Source organism: Diaporthe citri (assembly GCF_014595645.1).
Source record: "Diaporthe citri strain NFHF-8-4 chromosome Unknown scaffold_5, whole genome shotgun sequence".
Lineage (NCBI taxonomy): Eukaryota > Fungi > Ascomycota > Sordariomycetes > Diaporthales > Diaporthaceae > Diaporthe > Diaporthe citri.
This window is the reverse complement of record NW_025064850.1, coordinates 5291563-5309409: the sequence shown is the minus strand read 5'-3', so window position 1 is coordinate 5309409 and position 17847 is coordinate 5291563. Positions and strand designations below refer to the sequence as shown.

General features: G+C 55.0%; 9 protein-coding genes across 9 annotated transcripts; 4 read left to right on the top strand and 5 right to left on the bottom strand.

Moving 5' to 3' along the window:
* Nucleotides 1–137: 137 nt before the first annotated feature.
* Nucleotides 138–905, bottom strand: INS49_011991 (uncharacterized protein; the record flags this gene model as incomplete). The annotated part of the gene is made up of 1 exon (XM_043172698.1): nt 138–905. The coding sequence occupies one exon, from the start codon at nt 903–905 to the stop codon at nt 138–140; it is 768 nt and encodes a 255-aa protein (XP_043024443.1).
* A 162-nt stretch (nt 906–1067) lies between these two features.
* Nucleotides 1068–2714, bottom strand: INS49_011990 (uncharacterized protein; the record flags this gene model as incomplete). The annotated part of the gene is made up of 4 exons (XM_043172697.1): nt 1068–1490; nt 1539–2284; nt 2490–2591; nt 2645–2714. 4 exons carry the CDS (start codon nt 2712–2714, stop codon nt 1068–1070), a joined length of 1341 nt encoding a protein of 446 aa, XP_043024442.1.
* Nucleotides 2715–3523: 809 nt separating this feature from the next.
* INS49_011989 (uncharacterized protein) lies at nt 3524–4031 on the bottom strand (the record flags this gene model as incomplete). Its single annotated transcript, XM_043172696.1, has 2 exons — nt 3524–3941; nt 3997–4031. 2 exons carry the CDS (start codon nt 4029–4031, stop codon nt 3524–3526), a joined length of 453 nt encoding a protein of 150 aa, XP_043024441.1.
* Nucleotides 4032–4990: 959 nt separating this feature from the next.
* INS49_011988 (uncharacterized protein) lies at nt 4991–5727 on the top strand (the record flags this gene model as incomplete). Its single annotated transcript, XM_043172695.1, has 3 exons — nt 4991–5281; nt 5336–5596; nt 5650–5727. The coding sequence occupies 3 exons, from the start codon at nt 4991–4993 to the stop codon at nt 5725–5727; spliced, it is 630 nt and encodes a 209-aa protein (XP_043024440.1).
* An 835-nt stretch (nt 5728–6562) lies between these two features.
* Nucleotides 6563–8302, top strand: INS49_011987 (uncharacterized protein; the record flags this gene model as incomplete). The annotated part of the gene is made up of 1 exon (XM_043172694.1): nt 6563–8302. One exon carries the CDS (start codon nt 6563–6565, stop codon nt 8300–8302), a length of 1740 nt encoding a protein of 579 aa, XP_043024439.1.
* Nucleotides 8303–9333: 1031 nt separating this feature from the next.
* INS49_011986 (uncharacterized protein) lies at nt 9334–9882 on the bottom strand (the record flags this gene model as incomplete). The annotated part of the gene is made up of 2 exons (XM_043172693.1): nt 9334–9493; nt 9545–9882. The coding sequence occupies 2 exons, from the start codon at nt 9880–9882 to the stop codon at nt 9334–9336; spliced, it is 498 nt and encodes a 165-aa protein (XP_043024438.1).
* A 565-nt stretch (nt 9883–10447) lies between these two features.
* INS49_011985 (uncharacterized protein) lies at nt 10448–11166 on the top strand (the record flags this gene model as incomplete). Its single annotated transcript, XM_043172692.1, has 3 exons — nt 10448–10744; nt 10805–11038; nt 11089–11166. 3 exons carry the CDS (start codon nt 10448–10450, stop codon nt 11164–11166), a joined length of 609 nt encoding a protein of 202 aa, XP_043024437.1.
* Nucleotides 11167–11895: 729 nt separating this feature from the next.
* On the bottom strand, nt 11896–12978 carry INS49_011984 (uncharacterized protein; the record flags this gene model as incomplete). The annotated part of the gene is made up of 1 exon (XM_043172691.1): nt 11896–12978. One exon carries the CDS (start codon nt 12976–12978, stop codon nt 11896–11898), a length of 1083 nt encoding a protein of 360 aa, XP_043024436.1.
* Nucleotides 12979–14211: 1233 nt separating this feature from the next.
* INS49_011983 (uncharacterized protein) lies at nt 14212–15840 on the top strand (the record flags this gene model as incomplete). Its single annotated transcript, XM_043172690.1, has 1 exon — nt 14212–15840. One exon carries the CDS (start codon nt 14212–14214, stop codon nt 15838–15840), a length of 1629 nt encoding a protein of 542 aa, XP_043024435.1.
* Between the last annotated feature and the right edge of the window lie 2007 nt (nt 15841–17847).

Genomic DNA, 17847 nt, shown 5'->3' with positions numbered 1-17847 from the left:
GGATGCACATCAGGTGATTCTTCTAGATACAAAATTGAATGTTTCACTGACAAGAACGCTGGACCTGTAAATTCCGACTGTATTGAGAGCATCATAAGCTACATAGACACACCGAAACACTGCTCCGTGCCTATCCTCTAATCATCGCCCAAATCCACAAATCGCTCGGCCGAGAAGTCCGCCGCGTCGTTCGTCAACCATGGAATATCCGACTGCTGAACCACACGTTGATGACGCACGAAGAACTGATGCCACGCCTTCAGCGCCCTATCATCCAAATGACCCCCACTAGACTCAACAATCCTTGCTGAGGGAGGCGAGTTGGCAACGGCGAGGTCACCGATGACGATGAAGAAATCAGATGCCCGCGTGCTGATGACATTCAGGCGATTTGAGTCATGGAGAAACCCAGCACCACTTTCCGCAGTATTTACTGCGAGAAAAACGACGACAGGTCGTTCGTTTCCCTGCACTCTGTCTGCTGTTGTGAGCAGAATCTTGTCTTCGGTGTCATTGATCGACACACTTGAGCCAATTGCTCTGAGGATTTCGTACTGTCGGGCCACATAAGGTGTGACGATAGCAACGTCGTGGAGTTGGAGGCCCCCGCCTGGCAGTAGTCGGTTGAGGAGACGGATGAGGACAGCTGTCATCATCGCATTCGACCGTGACTTGGCAACTTCTGCGTACTGGACTTGAGTCCCAGATACATTGATGAAGACAGGCAGGATTCGCCCGTCAATGGGCGGCCCAACACCGAGCACCCGGCTCGTCCAGTCCTCACAAGAGTTTCTGTTTTTGAGCGGCTCGACAGGGGATTGGCCGGGGCCGTGGCGGCCGCCGCCAGGCTGGCCGGGGAAGGCGTTGGGGAACTGGCCTTGACGACGAGCCTCAGCGCCAGGCATGGGCATGCCCATATGGTAGGGCATGCCACGTCCGCCAGCGCCGGGGAAGCCACCTTGCTAACCAGGGGCGTAGAAGACGGGTGGCTGCATGAAGTGGCCAGGCATGTTAGCGGCGGCCTGTTGCATTCTGATCTAGTTCCGGGTCTGGATGCTAGCCTCAATCTAAAATTCGCGAACGTCTCTGCGCTGCGCCAGGGCAACGTAGAGAGGCTTGCCGTCGATCATGCGCTGGTTCATGTCGGCAACGGCCTTGGTGGCATCGTCAGGGTTGCTGAAGCACATGAAACCGAAGCCCTTGCTCTTGCCGAACTTCTTCTCTGTCTTCTTGTCCTTCTTCTCGCCGGACTCGTCATCACCAGACGTCTCCTCGGTCTCCTTCTTGTTCTCCTTGTCCTTGCCCTCCGAGTCTTCCTGCTCGTCACCGGCCTCAATCGCATTGCGCATAACCTTGGCAGACGTGATTGGATCGAACTCAGAGAAGATGGAGCGGAGCTTGTCGTCGTCGACATCATCGCTCAGGTTCTTGACATACAAGTTGACACCCTGGTACTTGCTGGCCTTTTCCATGCAGGCGGCCTCATATGACTTGCGAAGCTCCTCCTTACGCTCGTGTTTCTTTTAAGCACATCCGACGTAAAGGTCCTGGCCCTTAAAGTCCTTGCCGTTTAGCTCCTCAACAGCCTTATATGCAGCTTTATGGGTGGTAAAGTTGACGAAACCGAAACCACGGTTTTTGCCGGTTTCCTGGTCACGGGCAAGCGAAGCCAAGGTAATGTCGCCGTACTTAGTGAATAATTCGCGGAACTCCTCATCAATGCAGTTGGTTTGGATGTTCTTGATGTAGACGTTTGTAGAGTTGGCCTTCATCTCCTCAAACTTGGTCTGGCGGTCCTTCTTAGGGATGTGGTGGCCGACGTAGACGTTCTTCTCGTTGAGCAGCATGCCGTTAACGTGCTTGATGGCCTGAGAGGCGGTCTCGTCGGTCTCGTAATGGACGAAACTATAGCCCTTGTAGTTTCTGTGCTCATCCTGGGCAACCTTGCAGCTGAGGATGTTGCCGAGGGCAGCAAAGGTGTCGTGCAGGGCCTTGTTGTTGATCGCGACGTTGATATTCTCGATAAAGACGTTGCCAGCACCGGTCTTGCGGCAAGGGCGGCCCTTGATGATGGTGTAGTTCAGCTCCTCGAGAGCCTTCTCGCCATCGATGGTGGTGTTGTAGTTCACGTAGGCGTATCCGAGAGAGCGACGGGTGACGGCATCACGGCAGACACGGATGGAGGCGACGGGGCCGATCTGGGAGAAGAGCTCGAAGAGCATGGCCTCGGTGACGGTGGGTTCGAGCTCGCCAACGTACAGCGAAACGGACGAGGCATGGTTGCCTGGGGCGGCGGAGCTTGGGGTGGGAGCGGCGGCAAAAGGAAACGTGCGGCGAAGTGTCCGCCGATACAACAGAAAGGGGACGAGACGATGAAAAGAAAAAAAGGAAGCGAGAGCTGCTCCTGCCGGCTTTTGCCGTCGATTGGTATTACGTAATAGCGGTTGGCACGGTGAATTCACGGTGAATTGACCTTGTCTCTGACACACAGACGACCTTGGCCGCGAAGCTAAGTGTGACCCTCGGGCTAGCGACCACGACAGCGATGCTGGTGAGAGCGATGCTGGCGAGGATGATGTTGGCGATAGATACTTATGGTGAGCCTGTGCATAACGCCGAGGCTTGTGCGAGATACATCACGGACTGGACTGGGAGTCCTTGATAATGATGCCCTTCTGGTGGTTGGGGTAGGATCCTGAGAATTTGACTTTCATGGGACATCGCGCCGTCTGAGATAGTACCTTGTGCTCTTTTCATTTGATATTTTGGTGGTGTGGCAACAAACTTGGGAGTTATAGCTAACTCCATGGGTTAGACGAGAACACATGCTCGCCGCCGCCCATTGCAATGGAAGAAACCACATATAGGATTGTTCTAGTTCCCTCCCTCTGTTCATGCCATATTGTGACTATCGTTATGCCCCTAGACTTGTCCACGGGGGGGGGGGGGGGGTATTGTGCCAGTTGTGCCTTCATGGCTTGCCGATCAATCCGAGGACATCTTCATCCGTCACCCCCCGCGCGTACTCATCATACACTCGCCCTTTGAACATCGTCACATGTACCAGCCCATGTCGGCACAAGAAATGGTGGCGGGCAATAAGCAACCGGGCCGCGTCCGCCAGGTCCGAGGCAGATACAGCACGCAGCCGTGTTTCTGCGAGATGAAGCACGTTCTGGGACACAACAGTCTTCGTCTTCACATCTCCCATACCTCATTTAGTCCTAATAGTACTCAAAGGGCATATAAGGAGCATCGTGTCATAGACTGAGATACCCAGACCCAGGCAATCGAGAAGGAATGGCCAGCTTTATCTCTGAATGCCAATGCATGGATGTAGCCGGATCTCTTGCACACACCATATAATAATCAAGAACATCCATTCAGGCATGATGACGATGGGAAGATTACGCCAATTTCGTAATGCCATGTAACAGAGGCTGAAAATTTGATCCCGGGTAGTAGACAGGGTGCTGGTAGGTTGCGAACAAATCCTTACTAGGCCACTGTGTCCATCCAGTCCTTAAGATATGATATCCAGGGCGGCTCTGCAGTTTCGGCAAACTGCAGTAAAGTCGTCGTTTCGCACGGGCTGGTTGAACATGGACGGGAATATAGACTTGATTCGTCCCTGAACTCCGGCATTCACCTGATCCAAGCCGTGATTCAAAGCCATAGCATAGAACCGTGCAGCGGAGGGTGTCTCGGGGTCGTCGGAAGTGGAAACGTGGTAACTCGGGGAATTGGATTGTTTCCAGGGCGAGCTCGAGGCATCAGGTTGCCCAGTGGGGTAATCCAATTCCATGCGAATGCTCTGCATGACCTGTATCCGCTGCTGGCGTTGATCAGTAGCCCACGAACTATCTGCAATCTGTGAACCTGCGTCCTCCGATGTGTGACCCACGGCAGCCGTCCCCTGAGCAAGGCCTTGGTCCGACTCACTGATTTCTTTCGTTAGCAGGGGCGGCAAGCAACCAATTGATTGTATGAATTCACCAGTTGGTAACACATGTCAAGCTATCCATGTTCATGTCGTCTCCGTTGAGCTCGCTATCACGGGGCCCGGGTCAGTGTCGTACTCGCGTGCGTCATGCCCGGGCGTCGTGACAAATCTGAGGTCTGGGGTTTTCATCGGGACCGGCTGCCCGTGCGAGCTCGCCAGCTAAGATGAGAGCCGAGGTCTGTCGTCTACAAATGCGTTGCTGGCGTGCGAGGCTCCTCATCCATCACTATGGGTGCAGATGGAAATCACACTTGGCAGTCGACGTTGCCCTTGATCTGGTGGAGTGTGGCAAGCGCCACCCGTCTCATTCACGACGGATTGGATTCACCAAAATGGTACCGTCTCAACAGTTTTCTCACGAAGATATCAACAACTTGTAGTAGGCTGTGTGGTTTGACTTCCGAGCATGAAGTGGTGATGGCACAGGGTTGGGTCTCACACAATCTTCTGGAGCAGAACTGCCTGCATTAACTTCGTGTATAGATGGCAGTGAGTACGCTCATTGTTGAAAGGTTGTTTTGCGAATAAAATAAGCAAAGGGATCTTATGGAAAGACTTGATAGAAAGTCATGAGAGCGGTGTTAACCGGGCCTAGTACCATTGGGATCTGGGAAATCCAAGCATAAATGGAAGGTCAAGGTGGCAGTCCAAGTTGGGGATTACCAAATGGTAGCCCAACAGCCTTATGCAATGAACCCAGCGTTACCAGGACGCATGTTCACCAAACTGGTGGTTTCAGTGGCTCGGAGCTTAGAGGTGCAGGTATGCTGGACCGTTTTGTAAGTTGGGTGCCTACTGAGCTCCCACCGCACCTTCCCACCAGACGGTGCTGGTTTTGTACAGCCAGCCGGATGAGCTTCCCTTCAGATCTTTCTGCACTAACAGCAATCACTTCTTCCCCAAAAGCCACCATCAGCAACCGCGCCCTCAACCTCCCAAGAACAACGCACAAGAACCGATCCTTCAGCCTCCCAAAAACCATCCACCATGCCGCCAGTTATCTTCGAGTACTTCCAGTCGTTCGCTCTCGACGAGAACCAGAGCACTGACCAGCGGCGACACATTACTGTCACCCTTTCCAACGGAAACGTCCTGAAAGCTATATGGCTCAAGGTTCCAACAACCGGGACGGCAGCTGAGGTGGATACTTTCATTGAGACCCTCCGCCGTGGAGATGCGCCCAACCCGCTTACTCGTGGCATCAATCTTGTTCATGAGATGGTGGCCGTTGTGGACCCAACCCTGTCCAAAGCACAGTCAGCTCTGCAGCATCTCGCGGTTAGCACTACACTTCTCTCTATCTTTATATGATTGTCTAACACTTAGAACTAGATCTACGAGGCTCGACAGGGCCTTCGAGCTGGCATATGGCACCTCCAGAGCGCTCTTTCTGCCATCACTGTAGACACAATCCTTCCTGCCATGACTGAACACTCAATCCAGGGCCTGGCCGTCCTTGGAGGTGCCATTCAGAATCGAAAGAACAGTTTGTCCGAGGCTGCTGCCGAGGTGACCACTGCTGCCAACACGATCATCGAGGCTCTCGTTCACCTCCACCATGATGGCGAAATCACTGAGGAGCAGTGTGATTCTGTACGTTATATGATATTCCAAGAGCATGTAATAATCACTAATCTGTATCCTAGGATATTCATGTCCTCTCTTTGAGCGCCTTCAAATTGCGTGTCTTGAAGCATGCCTTCAAGGAGGAGTGGTTTATCTAGGGATCCGCCATACCATGGTGTTACATGTGGGAGGACTTTGGGCAGAGGACGTGTCTTCGTATATTCGCTTGAACTTGCTCAATACACTGCGATGTATCTTGGAAGGTGCCTGACTATCAAAGGCATCCTGGTATGAGGTCTGTCTGTGTTGTCCTGGATGTCCTAGGAATGAACTTAGCAAACATGATGAATCTGTAGTGGAATGGGCATTACTATATCGTTAAGGCGATTATCATTATGAGCTAGAGGCGTTCCTAGCAAGAGAACATTGTGATAGTGAATAACATAAGAGACCTGATGATAGAGTGCAATATATAGAGAACTTATGGAAAGGCTGCGAGGGTGGCACGAGAGCGAAGGCAGCCAGGCCCTGTTAGCCCAACGCAAGAGGGTGGCCAATGGACGGCCGGCCAAACCAGCACGCGGGAGCTCCAGCGCTGCACCGGCCAAGCGGTTGGGAGCTCCAAGAAGGGGCAGGCCAACAGGGCCAAAGGCCACCAGGCCAGTGGTGGGCCAAGCACGGGGCCCAGCTGGCGAAGTACCGCAGCCTCGCCGCATTGCACGGCCCGCACCAGACGTGAGGCCCAAGTAAACAATTCACCGTGAACTCGCGGTGGATTCACCGCGCCCACTTGCTGCTGTCCACCCATTTCTGCGTGTCGTTATCCTCTCAAGCTCTCCACATCGCCAGCTCGTCGCTGAACTCACCTGCCATTCACCACGAACTCCCTCTCCGCAAGACGACACACACCACACGCGACCATTCACCTCGCCTCGCCGCCGCCGCGCACAAGTCTGCCAGAATCACGCGTCCGCCGAGGTCAGTGACGATACCATGCCTGACTTCTATGCCGTTCCCTACCCGACTGGCCAGGACCCAGGCCAGGTACACCCGCGGCGAAGCCGCACCGTTGAGTACCGCCGCCTCGTGTCAGATCCATGCAGAAGCGGCAAACTGTCGCTCGAGGGGTACCGTTGGGCCGCGTACCTCTACGGAGGAGAGACATGCGTGTCCTTGCGCACATACACCACCACCACCCGATACGACAGCCTGCTCGCTCGTCGCCAAGGCGATTGCGCCGCGTTCCGACAAGCACTAGGCGAGGAAGACTACAACGGCATGCCCGACCGCGACGTCGAGTACAACATCTACGTGCCGCACGACCTGCTCCCAGACTACCCCATCGGCCGTGCCATCACCGTGACCCAAGCACGGAACTACCTCGGCCAATTCCCAATCCCCCTCTGGATAGACCGTGACAGCCCGTTATACCGCGGGTGGCACCTCAATCCCGACACCTGGAAGGGCGAGCAGTCGCTTGACGACCTTGGACTAACCGCCGACTCGATACACAGACATATGCCAAGCACTCCGCCGTCGTTGACATCTTCCAATCCGCCGAGTCCCTTTTCACACGGTCCGCCCCCTAGCAATCTTCACCGCGGCACGCCACGCAATCGCAATCAGAAGATGCCGCCGAAGGAGCAGGCCCGCAACACTCGCGGACGATTCGTCCGCCAGGACAAGGACGTGATGGTCAACCCGAAGGAGGCCACCGCCATCGTCTTTGCCGCGGCGGCCCTTACTTACATGAGCGAGAACCTCGACCTGTACCCCGCTGAGTGGACCACCGGAGCTAAAACCAACAAAGCTGCTATCCTGTCGCTGGCCAACAAGGTTAACCAGACCGCCGACGGACTCAACGAGCCGGAGTCCCCCGCCGAGGTGCTTCGCCGCCTCCAACTCGACTCCGCCGCGGCGACTCCCAGCCGCAAGCGCACCGCGACAATCAGTCTCCTTGGAGACGAAGAGGAGGACCAGCGCGTATACAAGTCTGGCATCCTCTTCAAGAATGAGGATAGCCCGTTCGCGCTGCCTGCCAAGAAGACCGCCATTGCTACCCGCTCGGAGAAGTCCAACCCTTCTGCTATCGCCACTCTTCTTGAGAATAAGGAGTATTTCAAGTCCGTAGCCGTCTTTATGAGCAAGTTCGGCGAGGTTACCAACCTCTCCTTTGACCCCCGTTGCCCCGCCATTGAAGACCTCCGCGCCGGCCGTCCTATCGGCGGCGACTCCGTTATCACTATCGGTCTCGAGCGCGTCCACGCAGTCTTCATCCATGATCATTTCACCACCGGCAGCCTAATCCCAAGCACCCTACTCAAGGGACTCGACAAGGCCGCAAATTTGATCCAAAATGCCGACCCTGACAACCTGACCGACAAGGTACCGGTTAGCTTTGTCCTCCACGCAATGCTACGCATGAATCGAGACTTCGGCGTCGTTAAGCTTCGGTACACCGATGATAACCGCATTGATAAGGGAGCTACTATAAACGCATGGAAGACCAAGTACGATAGCACTCTTGACCATAACAGCAGGGAGACCATGTGTCGCCGAGTAGCTGGGCTTGTTGACTACGTTAAGCACCATGGAGTGGTCAAGTGCCACGCACTTACCGATCGAGAGGTCGACCTTATCACCGCCGGCGTTGCCGACGACACTGTGGACGCGCTCTGGGGCTCCGGTGTCAACAACGCGCGTGGCCGCGGTGCAGCCTGCGACATCGACTAGCTGCGCAACGCGTTCCTCGCCGCCTCGATGCGGGATGCTCAGCGCAGCATTCCTGCCGAACGACGCCGGCAGCCATTTGTCCTGCGGAGGAGTCCGGAATGTTTGTTTTCTTCCCTGGGTGGTTCGTGTTTTGCACCTTGCCGCGCCGGCTCGTCCTGGACACTCCAGCTTTTCTTTATGCCGCGCAGATTTCCATAGACTAACGACTTTGACCGGCGGCGTCCGTGTCCATACCTCTCCCACCTGACTGCATGATTCGTCAGGCCGCGCCGGCTCGGAGGCACGTCCTCGGACACTCCAACTTTCAGTTGTGCCGCGCAGATTTCCATAGACTAATGACTTTGACCGGCGGCGTCCGTGTCTATACCTCTCCCACCTGACTGCATGACTCGTCAGGCCGGTCCTTCCATTGTACTGGACCTTCTACTTCTGTTTGCCCGTGCCAGAATGATGTCTCCGACTGACCGCTCCAGAAACCCCGTCAAACACCATAATGCCGCGCCCTGCCGCAGTCGAATTCAGAGCCTTCGGCCGCCCTCTGAAAGCCCATGTGCAGGAAGTCAAGAGACCAGTGAACACCGAACAAATTGACGCGCCTTTCCGCCCGAAATTTCCGGTCTTGCCAGCGCAAGGAGTCAAGAATACACATTCGCCCACTGGAACGATCATCCAAGGCTGGAGCCCGTTCAAGATTTCATGGTTTTCATCGTTGTCCTCCACCAGGCTGATCGTGGCCTGGCGCTTGCGGCTGGGGGTGGCAGAGCCCGCGTCGAGGCTCTGCCCGACCGCGGCCCTGGGGTCTCCCCCTTTGCGCCTTGCAGCTTGGTGACCTGACAATGTTGTCGAGACGGACGGAATGATCTTGTCCGGCTCAGGGACAGATGGTTTAGATATTGTACCGCTGCAATGCCAGTGATAAATTACAAACAGCATGCCCTGTAGTAGAATCGCACGACGCGGTATTATGGCCTGTGGTTGGCCTAGGTGCCGAATGCGATGGACCTTGTCACCTAGTATACACTCATCTCGGCCTAGATTCCAAGCAGCTGCGCAAGCTCCGCCAGTGTATCTGGCTCCTCCTCCAATTCAACCTCCTCATACACAATCTCGACGTCATCGGACTCCTGGTCATCATCGCCACTCTTCAAGGTTTCCGTCGGAAGGTTTTGGTCATGGTGAGGAGATCCGACACTAGGTGAAATTGTCAGTGTACAGCCTCGTGAGAAATCCGGTAAGGCATACCCGCTGGTCTTCTCGTCAGGGAACTCCCTTGCAAGCCAGATCGACAGGTCTTCAACCACAGGTGGGATTGCGAGACTTTGGTTGATGTACCACTGCGGAATGGGTAGAGCATCGACATGGACCTCTTCCAGCTCGGTCACCCACGCGGCAGTGTTGGCCATGGGATCGACTTGGTTGTCGTTATTCAGGTCTTCGAGGCTGAAACCGACAGATGGGGTTTGATGCTGAAAGGACAGCCGCGGGGAGCCCGGTGGCGTGGATCTCGCGTCTTTTCCGGTGGATGACGTTGCGCTGGTGTATGCTACACTTCCACAAGTGGAAACGGTGTCAGAAGACATGATGGGCGTGGGTATTGGTCGGGTGAGAATGGTTTGAGGCGGCCGTTGGCGGCCGTTTGCTTTCTGACGCGTTCCTGTGGTTATTGGAGGTCAGCATGAGGTTCTTAAGCCGTTGTTCGTCTTGGGTAGTGGATCATTTGGCGTCACTGTGGTCCTGCATGGTCAAGGTACGCACCTTGGATGGTTTTGGACGATGGTAGACGATACCGATATGGTGAAAAGAGGCAGAAATGGTCGAGAGAAGAACGCGGTGCGGCGTGTCTGAGTGTGTATGTGTAATCAGGACGCGTTGCTTCCGTGTCAAGCTGCTGCGAATTCACCGTGGGGTCACCCCAGCACCCGTGCCTGCCTTCCAGAGAGAGAGACCCTCTGCACACCACTCTGCTGAAGCTCTGTCTGCCTGCTGAAGCTACCTTCCCAGCCCCTTCCCTACCTACTTCTCCATTTGTCTCCTCCTTCGTGTCTCTCTCATTCTTTCACCGTGTCCAACCAGCAAGTAGGCGCAAAGTCCCAAGTGCAGCGCGAACCGAGCCCATCTATAACCCGTTTACCCATCCCTTTCACCATGGACACCCATGAGGTTGTAGTGTTTGATCTCGTCCAATCCTTCTCGCTGGATACCGAGCGGAGTAACAACCAAAAGCGGGTGGTGACCATGACACTGAACACAGGCAAAACTCTCGACCCCGTTGCACTCAAGGTTCCAAGACACGCAGACTCTACGGACGTGGATGGTTTCATCGAGAAGTTGACCAAGTCGTCCCGCAACCCTCTCGTGCGCGCCACCAATCTCGTCAACTCCCTCAAAGCCTTGGCAAATATGATCCAGTTCATGGCGCAGACCACCGCTCAGACATCAGCGGTAAGTTCGCCATGCTCCTCCCCACCATAAGAAAGTCAGGATTCTCACGTATATTTGCAGGTGAATGAGGTCCAACAACGTCTAAACTCTGGTGCAAGTTCCCTTCAGACCGCCAGACGTGCCATTGCACTGGATACCATCACGGATGGCGCCTCCTTTGAGGCCGGCGTGGCCGCTCGGAAGAAGGGATTCTCAGAGACCGCCCAAGAAGCCAGGGTCGCCGACAACACGATGCAGCAGATTCTTGGTGAGCTCCGGGACACTGGTGTCATCAATGAAGACGAGTTCAGAAAGGTATGTCCTGTCCTCGGGGAGACATGGGCCCCTGCTGACCGTTTCATCAGGAGGTTCGCCTAAGCTCGCTGAACGCGTTCAATCTGCGCGTCCTGGACCACGGCTTCAAGGCCGAGTGGTTCATCTAGGCATGCCTTGGTGACCGAGCGGTCAACGTCAGGATGAGAAATTCGAATTTTTGGACGGGGCTCTGGCCTCGAATGGGATTCGCTGCAGGCTCATTCGTGAATTTGCCTGGTATTCACGCCGGGGCGGGCGGCAATGCGGTGGAGTACGGCGGTTACACAAAGGTTCACTGTTTCGGATGAGGCAGGCTGGAAGGGCAGCTTTGGAACGGGTGAATCAACGGGCGTGGCCGTGGGTACAGTCATGTGCAAGAAAGTGGACACGGACGCCGCCGGTCAAGGTCATTGCTCTATCAAAGTTCTCTGTAGCCACGATTATCTTGAGTTTCCGAGGACGCGTCTCTGACCGGTCTTGATAAGGGGCCGAGCACTATCATCAAATAAAAGAAAGGGAGCAAACAAACAATCCAAACGCCAAGACAGGAAGACTAGCTGCCATGGTGGCTAGCGGAGTGCCGCATAGAGCAGCCGTCCTGGCCGCGAGCGAAGGCCGTGATGTCACTGGGCTTCATCCTCCTCCGGAGACTATGCAACGTCCCTCGCATGATTGAGCTTCTCTCCGAATCTTACAACCCTCGCGTCCGATATGGCTCTGCGATGGCTCTGGACATCTCTTGTGCGGGTACCGGGTTAGATGAGGCCATCAATCTTCTGAAGCCCACGATGACGGGTCCCACTGATTTCGTCCGCCAGGGTGCCTTGATCTCCCTTGCCATGATCATGGTCCAGTGCTTAGTCGATGTCAGCGGCCGCGTTGCGACCGTGTCCCTGGCTGGCGCCGGCTCCCCAGAATGCGTCGACGGTATCATCGGCCAAGCCATCAATGACGAGGTCGACCTCGCGTTCGGTGAGCGCATGGCATTTGATCACGCCGTGGTTCTTGACGTAGTCCACGAGGCCGGCAATGCGGCGGCACATAGTCTCCCTGCACTCAGGGGCAAGGTTGCCTGAGTATTTGGCCTTCCAGGCCGCGATCGTTGCATTCTTGTTGAGGCTGTTATTATCGTACCGGAGCTTGACGACGCCAAAGTCCCGGTTCATGCGAAGCATAGCATGGAGAATGAAGCTGACAGGCACCTTGTCGGTTAAGTTATCGGGATCCGCGATGCGTAGCTCATGCATAGCCTTGACCAGGCCGTCAAGAAAGGCAGAGGGGAAAAGGCCGCCAGTGGTAAAACGGTCATATACAAACACAACGTGGATATGCTCTTGGCCAACGGCAAGGGTAGCGTCGCTGCCGATAGGTCGGCCCTCACGAAGGTTTTCCATGGCCGGGCAATGTGCATCAAACGTGAGGTTGGCGATATCACCAAAATTGCCCATGAAAGTAGCCACGTTCTGGAAATACTCCTTGTTCTCAAGGAGGGTGGCGATGGCTGCCGGGTCGGCCTTCTCGGAGCGGGTGGCCTCTGCAGTCTTCTTGGCAGGCGACGCAAAGGGGTTCTTGTTGGCGAAGATGTTCGCCGACTTGTAGACGCGCTGGTCCTCCTCTTCGTCTCCAAGGAGGCTAATGGTCATCTTGCGCTTGCGACTAGGGGTCGCGGAGTCAAGCTGGAGGCGGCGAAGCACCTCGGCTGGGGACTCCGGCTCGGTGGTTCCCTCGCCGATCTGGTTGACCTTGTTGGCCATAGTGAGGATGGCGGCCTTGTTGGTCTTTGCACCGGTGGTCCACTCAGCTGGGTACAGGTCGGGGTTCTCGCTCATGTGAGTGAGGGCTGCCGCGGCGAAGGTGACGGCTGTCGCCTCCTTGGAGGTGACCGAGACCTCCTTGTCCATGCGGGCGGACTTGCCACGAGTGTTGCGTGCCGGAGCCATCTTGTTACAGTTGCGTAGAGTGCAGCGGTGTCAATTGTTGGGAGCAGGGTTGTAGTACCACGGGCTGGGAGGGTTCGCGAAACGGTCTGAAGTGGGAGTGCTTGGTGTGAACTGCTGATCTGTCTCGGTCAGTCCCAGCTCCTCCAGTGTTTGTTCGCCCTTCCATGTGTAGGGGCAGAGGTTCCAGCCGCGATACAATGAGCTCTTGCGGCTGACCGCATGGCTCGGCCACTCGCTTGCTGTGCTCTGATGTGCGGCTGCGCCGCGGGTGTGTCACTCCAGGACCCTGAGCGGTCGGATACGGTACCGCATAGAAGTCGGGCATGTTTGGGGTGACTGACCTCGACAAGATTTAGGGTGACGGAGAGCAAGGGCGCCCGAGAAGGGTATGCCAGCGCGGGTGTGGAGGCAGCGGCGGGATTTGATGGAGCGAGGTAGGCGTCTGGTGTGACAGGACAGAGGGAGTGGGTGGTATCGATGGCGAACGTCAGGACGAGAGTCTTGGACAATTCGCCGTGGATTCACTAGTGGAGGAGGCAAAGTCGAGGTGGACAGACAGTTGCTTTGTGCGTGGGTGAGTTCACCGTTGATTCACGGTGGATTGTTTACTTGGGCCTGGCAGCTCCACGCGTAGTTTGTGCACCTACGTGGGCGACGCGACGGGGGTTACAGTTTGGGATTCTAGGTAGTCTCGATTTCCTATGCTCTGGAAGCTCCTTGTGCCTCGAGCTCCTCGACCAGGTTGTCGTCTACAGCAAGGACGTCCCCGCCGTCTACTTCACCGCAGCCGCTCTCAAATTCGCCGGGGACGCCGTCGCGGGATGCTCTGTTTACTTCAGCAACACGCTGCGCTGCGTTGTGAACCGTGCTGATTGATGCTTGCATACATACTCCAACCTTGACTCTGTTCACCACATAGGCCTGGGCTTTGGCTGTCCGGTTGGTCCTGTCTCTTTATAACCACCCAGTTTGCCTCTCCGTGAATCGCCCTCATCCATCAGCTTGTCCAGTTCAGTACTCCTGCCACTTCATCTCCCTTCACGAACGCCCGCCAGCATAAAGTCTTTAGACAACAGCGCTTTACTCCAACCTCCTGTACCAGAAAGTCCGCCTCGGTTTGTACCCTTTTGTACCCTGTGACCTGGCGCAAGGATTGAAAACGCACCAATACTGACATTCAAGAAGAACGTCGATTCCCCTCCATCTCCTTTCGAACGTGAACTGTCTATAAGAATGGCCGGAAGCATGACCAGCGACGACGAAGAGTTCAAGGACTTCATGGACCTCACCATGTCGGATGTGCGCTCTGCCCGCCGCGCGGACGCTTCTTCCCCAGGTCGTGATGACCTCGCTCCCTCGCCCCTCACGGGCAACAACGGCTCTCTACAGGCGAACGTCAGCAAGAAGCAGCAGCCTGCGGATGGTGTGCCCACCAGTTCATATACTTCGAGCGGCTATCGTCGATCTAGTGGCAACGAGAATGTGTCTGCCGCGGTGCAGACTAGCACTGGTCATGCCGCCGATACTGTCGAGAAACGAAAGCCAATCCTCTCCAAGGGCCACCAAGTCAAGATCGCGGACGTGTGCATCGGTCAGGTCGAAGTTACTGGCACTGATCGCAATGCTGTTATGGCAATCGACGGTTGTCTTGAGTACCTCGCGGAGCACGCGGGCCAGAGCATTCCCGAGTGGAAGGAAACCCTCAGTGGCAATGCTATCGAATACCCGCTGATGGCCAAGAGTGCAATCCCTTTCATCAAGGAGTTTCAAGCCAAGGTAGAGTCTCTGGTCACCAAGGGCACTCCAATGAATGACCGCAACGATTTGGTCCCCGTGGGGGTTCCCGCCAAACTGAGCGCCAACGTCCGTCCATCTGCCGGAGGTGCCGCCGCCGAACAGGAGCTGCTGGCCGTTGACCACCAACGCGCTATAGAGGAGCTCAGTATGATGAAGGCTCTTTGCAAACACCTCAGTCGCCGTCTGATCACGGCCCAGGGACAGGCCAACCACATTGAGTGGCCCATCAACATGGAGGATGACCACCTCGTGGCCGCCATCAGTCTCCCCAACATCTCTGACGAGGACACTGCCGTGTCTTTTACGTTCAGCATCGTATGGAGCACCGACTCAACGTGGATTCTTCCTATCGAATTTGTCCCTGTTATCTACGAGCTGTATACCAAGCACATCCTCCCCGACCAGCCGGACCCTTTCGAGCAGGCTAACCTGGTCTTCCTTGCCCGTATCCTAGGCCTCGACGTCTACCTCCCTGCGTACAGCCACAAGCTCAATGTGGATACCAAAGTTGTTGTCGAATTTTGGAATGAAAGGGAGGTGAACGATAAGTCCAAGCCTATGACTTATAGTCGCATCACCAAGGCCGCCATTCGCTTAGCTATCGCGCATGAGATCATCATCAAGAAGTCTTTCAACCACCTTTTCACAGTCGGTATGAAAACTCTTCGGAAATCCACCGCCATGACCGCCGACGAGGCCTGGAAGATCATCAGGTCATACAAGCGCCTCCGGCCCAATGACGCTTCGGATCCACGGGAGTCCTCCTCCCCTTCATCCGACCTGATCCGCAACGAGGAGGCTTTCCACATGGCCACCATGGACACCGAGCCTGATTCGACTAGTCCTGACCATCGTCTCACCGCCAGCAACGCTCCAGCACCGGTGACTTCATCAAAGCGACCTATATACATATCTTCCGACGAAGAAGGGGAAGCCAACTCTCATGGCAACCTGGATAGTGTGCCAAAAGCATACATGGCTCACGGCGACTCTGCCACTCTCAACAAGGACAGCTCGAAGGGTAAGGAGGAACACAAGCGCCGAAAGCTCAACACTGCCACCTAGGCAGTCAATACAGAGGTCGATCAAACGCAAAGCATTCAGCCGTGTAGAAAGATGTATTATTACCACCGCTCTATAGCCTTCCATCCTACGATGATAGCAATCAACAGACGTGGTTCACCATAAATACCACGCACGGAATTCACTGTGCATTCACGTAGAATTCACACGCAACACCAATCAATAGAATATTGCATCGAGGCGATTTCGCCGGTCGCTTTCCCATACACAACATCCCGCCATTATAGTTCCCTGGACGAACCAATGAGCTTTGAAACCGTTCCGAAGCACAATGGCAGCATTGAGATCAGCCTCCTCCTGCAGATGGTATTCGTTCACAGTTCGGATGGCGGCCTCGATCAGACTGTCGGCGGCCTCGGGCCACGGACACGGAGGAGCGCTGGCCAGTGGTCCACATGTGTTTAAGGTTACACCTCCAAGGCACTTGGGGTTAGGCTTGGGGTTAGGCTTGGGGTTGGGGGGGTTTGGATGGCAGAGCGCTCCTTCCCAAGCTGCTGTGGAAGTGTGGAACTGTGGAACTGTGGAACTGTGGAACTGGTGGAACTAGATCCTGACGGTCGACTGCGAAAAGTCACCGGGGCATTGGATTACTCATAGCATGTAAATCGCGCACGGGTTAAATTTCTGTAGTGTATGCTATGAGAGCGGAAATTCGACGATCGCCAGCCAGCTGATACGGGCAGTTCCCACCTAACTACATAGGTCTGTGATCAACAATAAACTTAAGCAAATCCACGTTCTTCCTGGAATATTAATTGGCGAAAGTAAGGCTGCTTGCATTATATAATAAATCCTTCATTGAACTCGGCGGGTGCCGGATTGAATGCTCGATAATATCACGGGGAATCGGTGAATCATGTGCCACTGTCTTACTCAAGTTTATGAGGCTCTGGCGGAAAGCCTACTCGGTCATTAGTCCTGTACTTCTGCTGCTGACAGCCAGCCGGTGGGCCTCGATCGCGTGGCTTGCCCTCCCACTGGACTCTCCCACAGCTATAGGTGCGGCGGGTCGTCAAGACTCAGGCTCCGGTATGCTAGCCTGGATTGCCCCATGATCCATATCGACCGCCGTTCTCTTGCCGAAAAGGTTGCGGATCACGGGCTCATCGCCTAATAGGGGTTGCTGAAGGGGTATTATCTTGGATAGCATCCGCCTGGGAGCCCTGACTTGGCTTTCTGGATGTGCGAACGGCCTGGTTATTGGACCTTGGTCGTGCCCAGGTTGTGAGGGGGTCACAGGCTGGCTAGTCTGGATGCCGTGGTCTTGCTCGAGTTGGGAGGGTGTTAAAGGCTAGCTAGTCATGGGACCTTTGCCTCGCCTAGGCTGCGACGAGACTATGACTCAAGATGGGAAGACAGATAAATCAACGCCTATTGCTAGGTATATGGACCACAGGGTACCCTCCGACTGCTCCATGATGCTCAGTTCTGGGATATTATAGGTATCATCAATGTCTGTCCAAATTGTGCTCATCTCTCTAATAAGCATATATAGTTCGCTATCATACTCCATATCTTACCAGCCGATAGACAATAACTTATCACTTCTGAGTATTCTAAGCGCAAAGGCGTGGGCGAGCAGCTTCTCGCTTGTTACTTATAGTTGTTCGATCAAGTCCAGGTATGCAATCTCTTCATTGATCTCGATAACGCGCGAGAGGACGAGGCGAACCCTTTGGGTGAGTGCAATCATGCTTATGTAGAACGGTCCGTACAGCTGCCGATGGTTCATTGGGACTTCTCCCAGGCATCCAGCATGGGCGGTAATGTCCGGCTCCATGCCCAATATATGCCTGCTCATAGGTTCGGGGGCGTGGTCATGTAGGAACTTCAGATGCTGCAGCAACAGCACATCTTGTGCCTATATCTCCATAACCCATATCTCGCGGAACCATTGGCGCAGCGCAACGGCTCGGAGGGCTTCTCGCGCTAACATGTACTCCACCATATCTATTAAGACTCCAACATGGCAATAATCAAGGGCCTTAC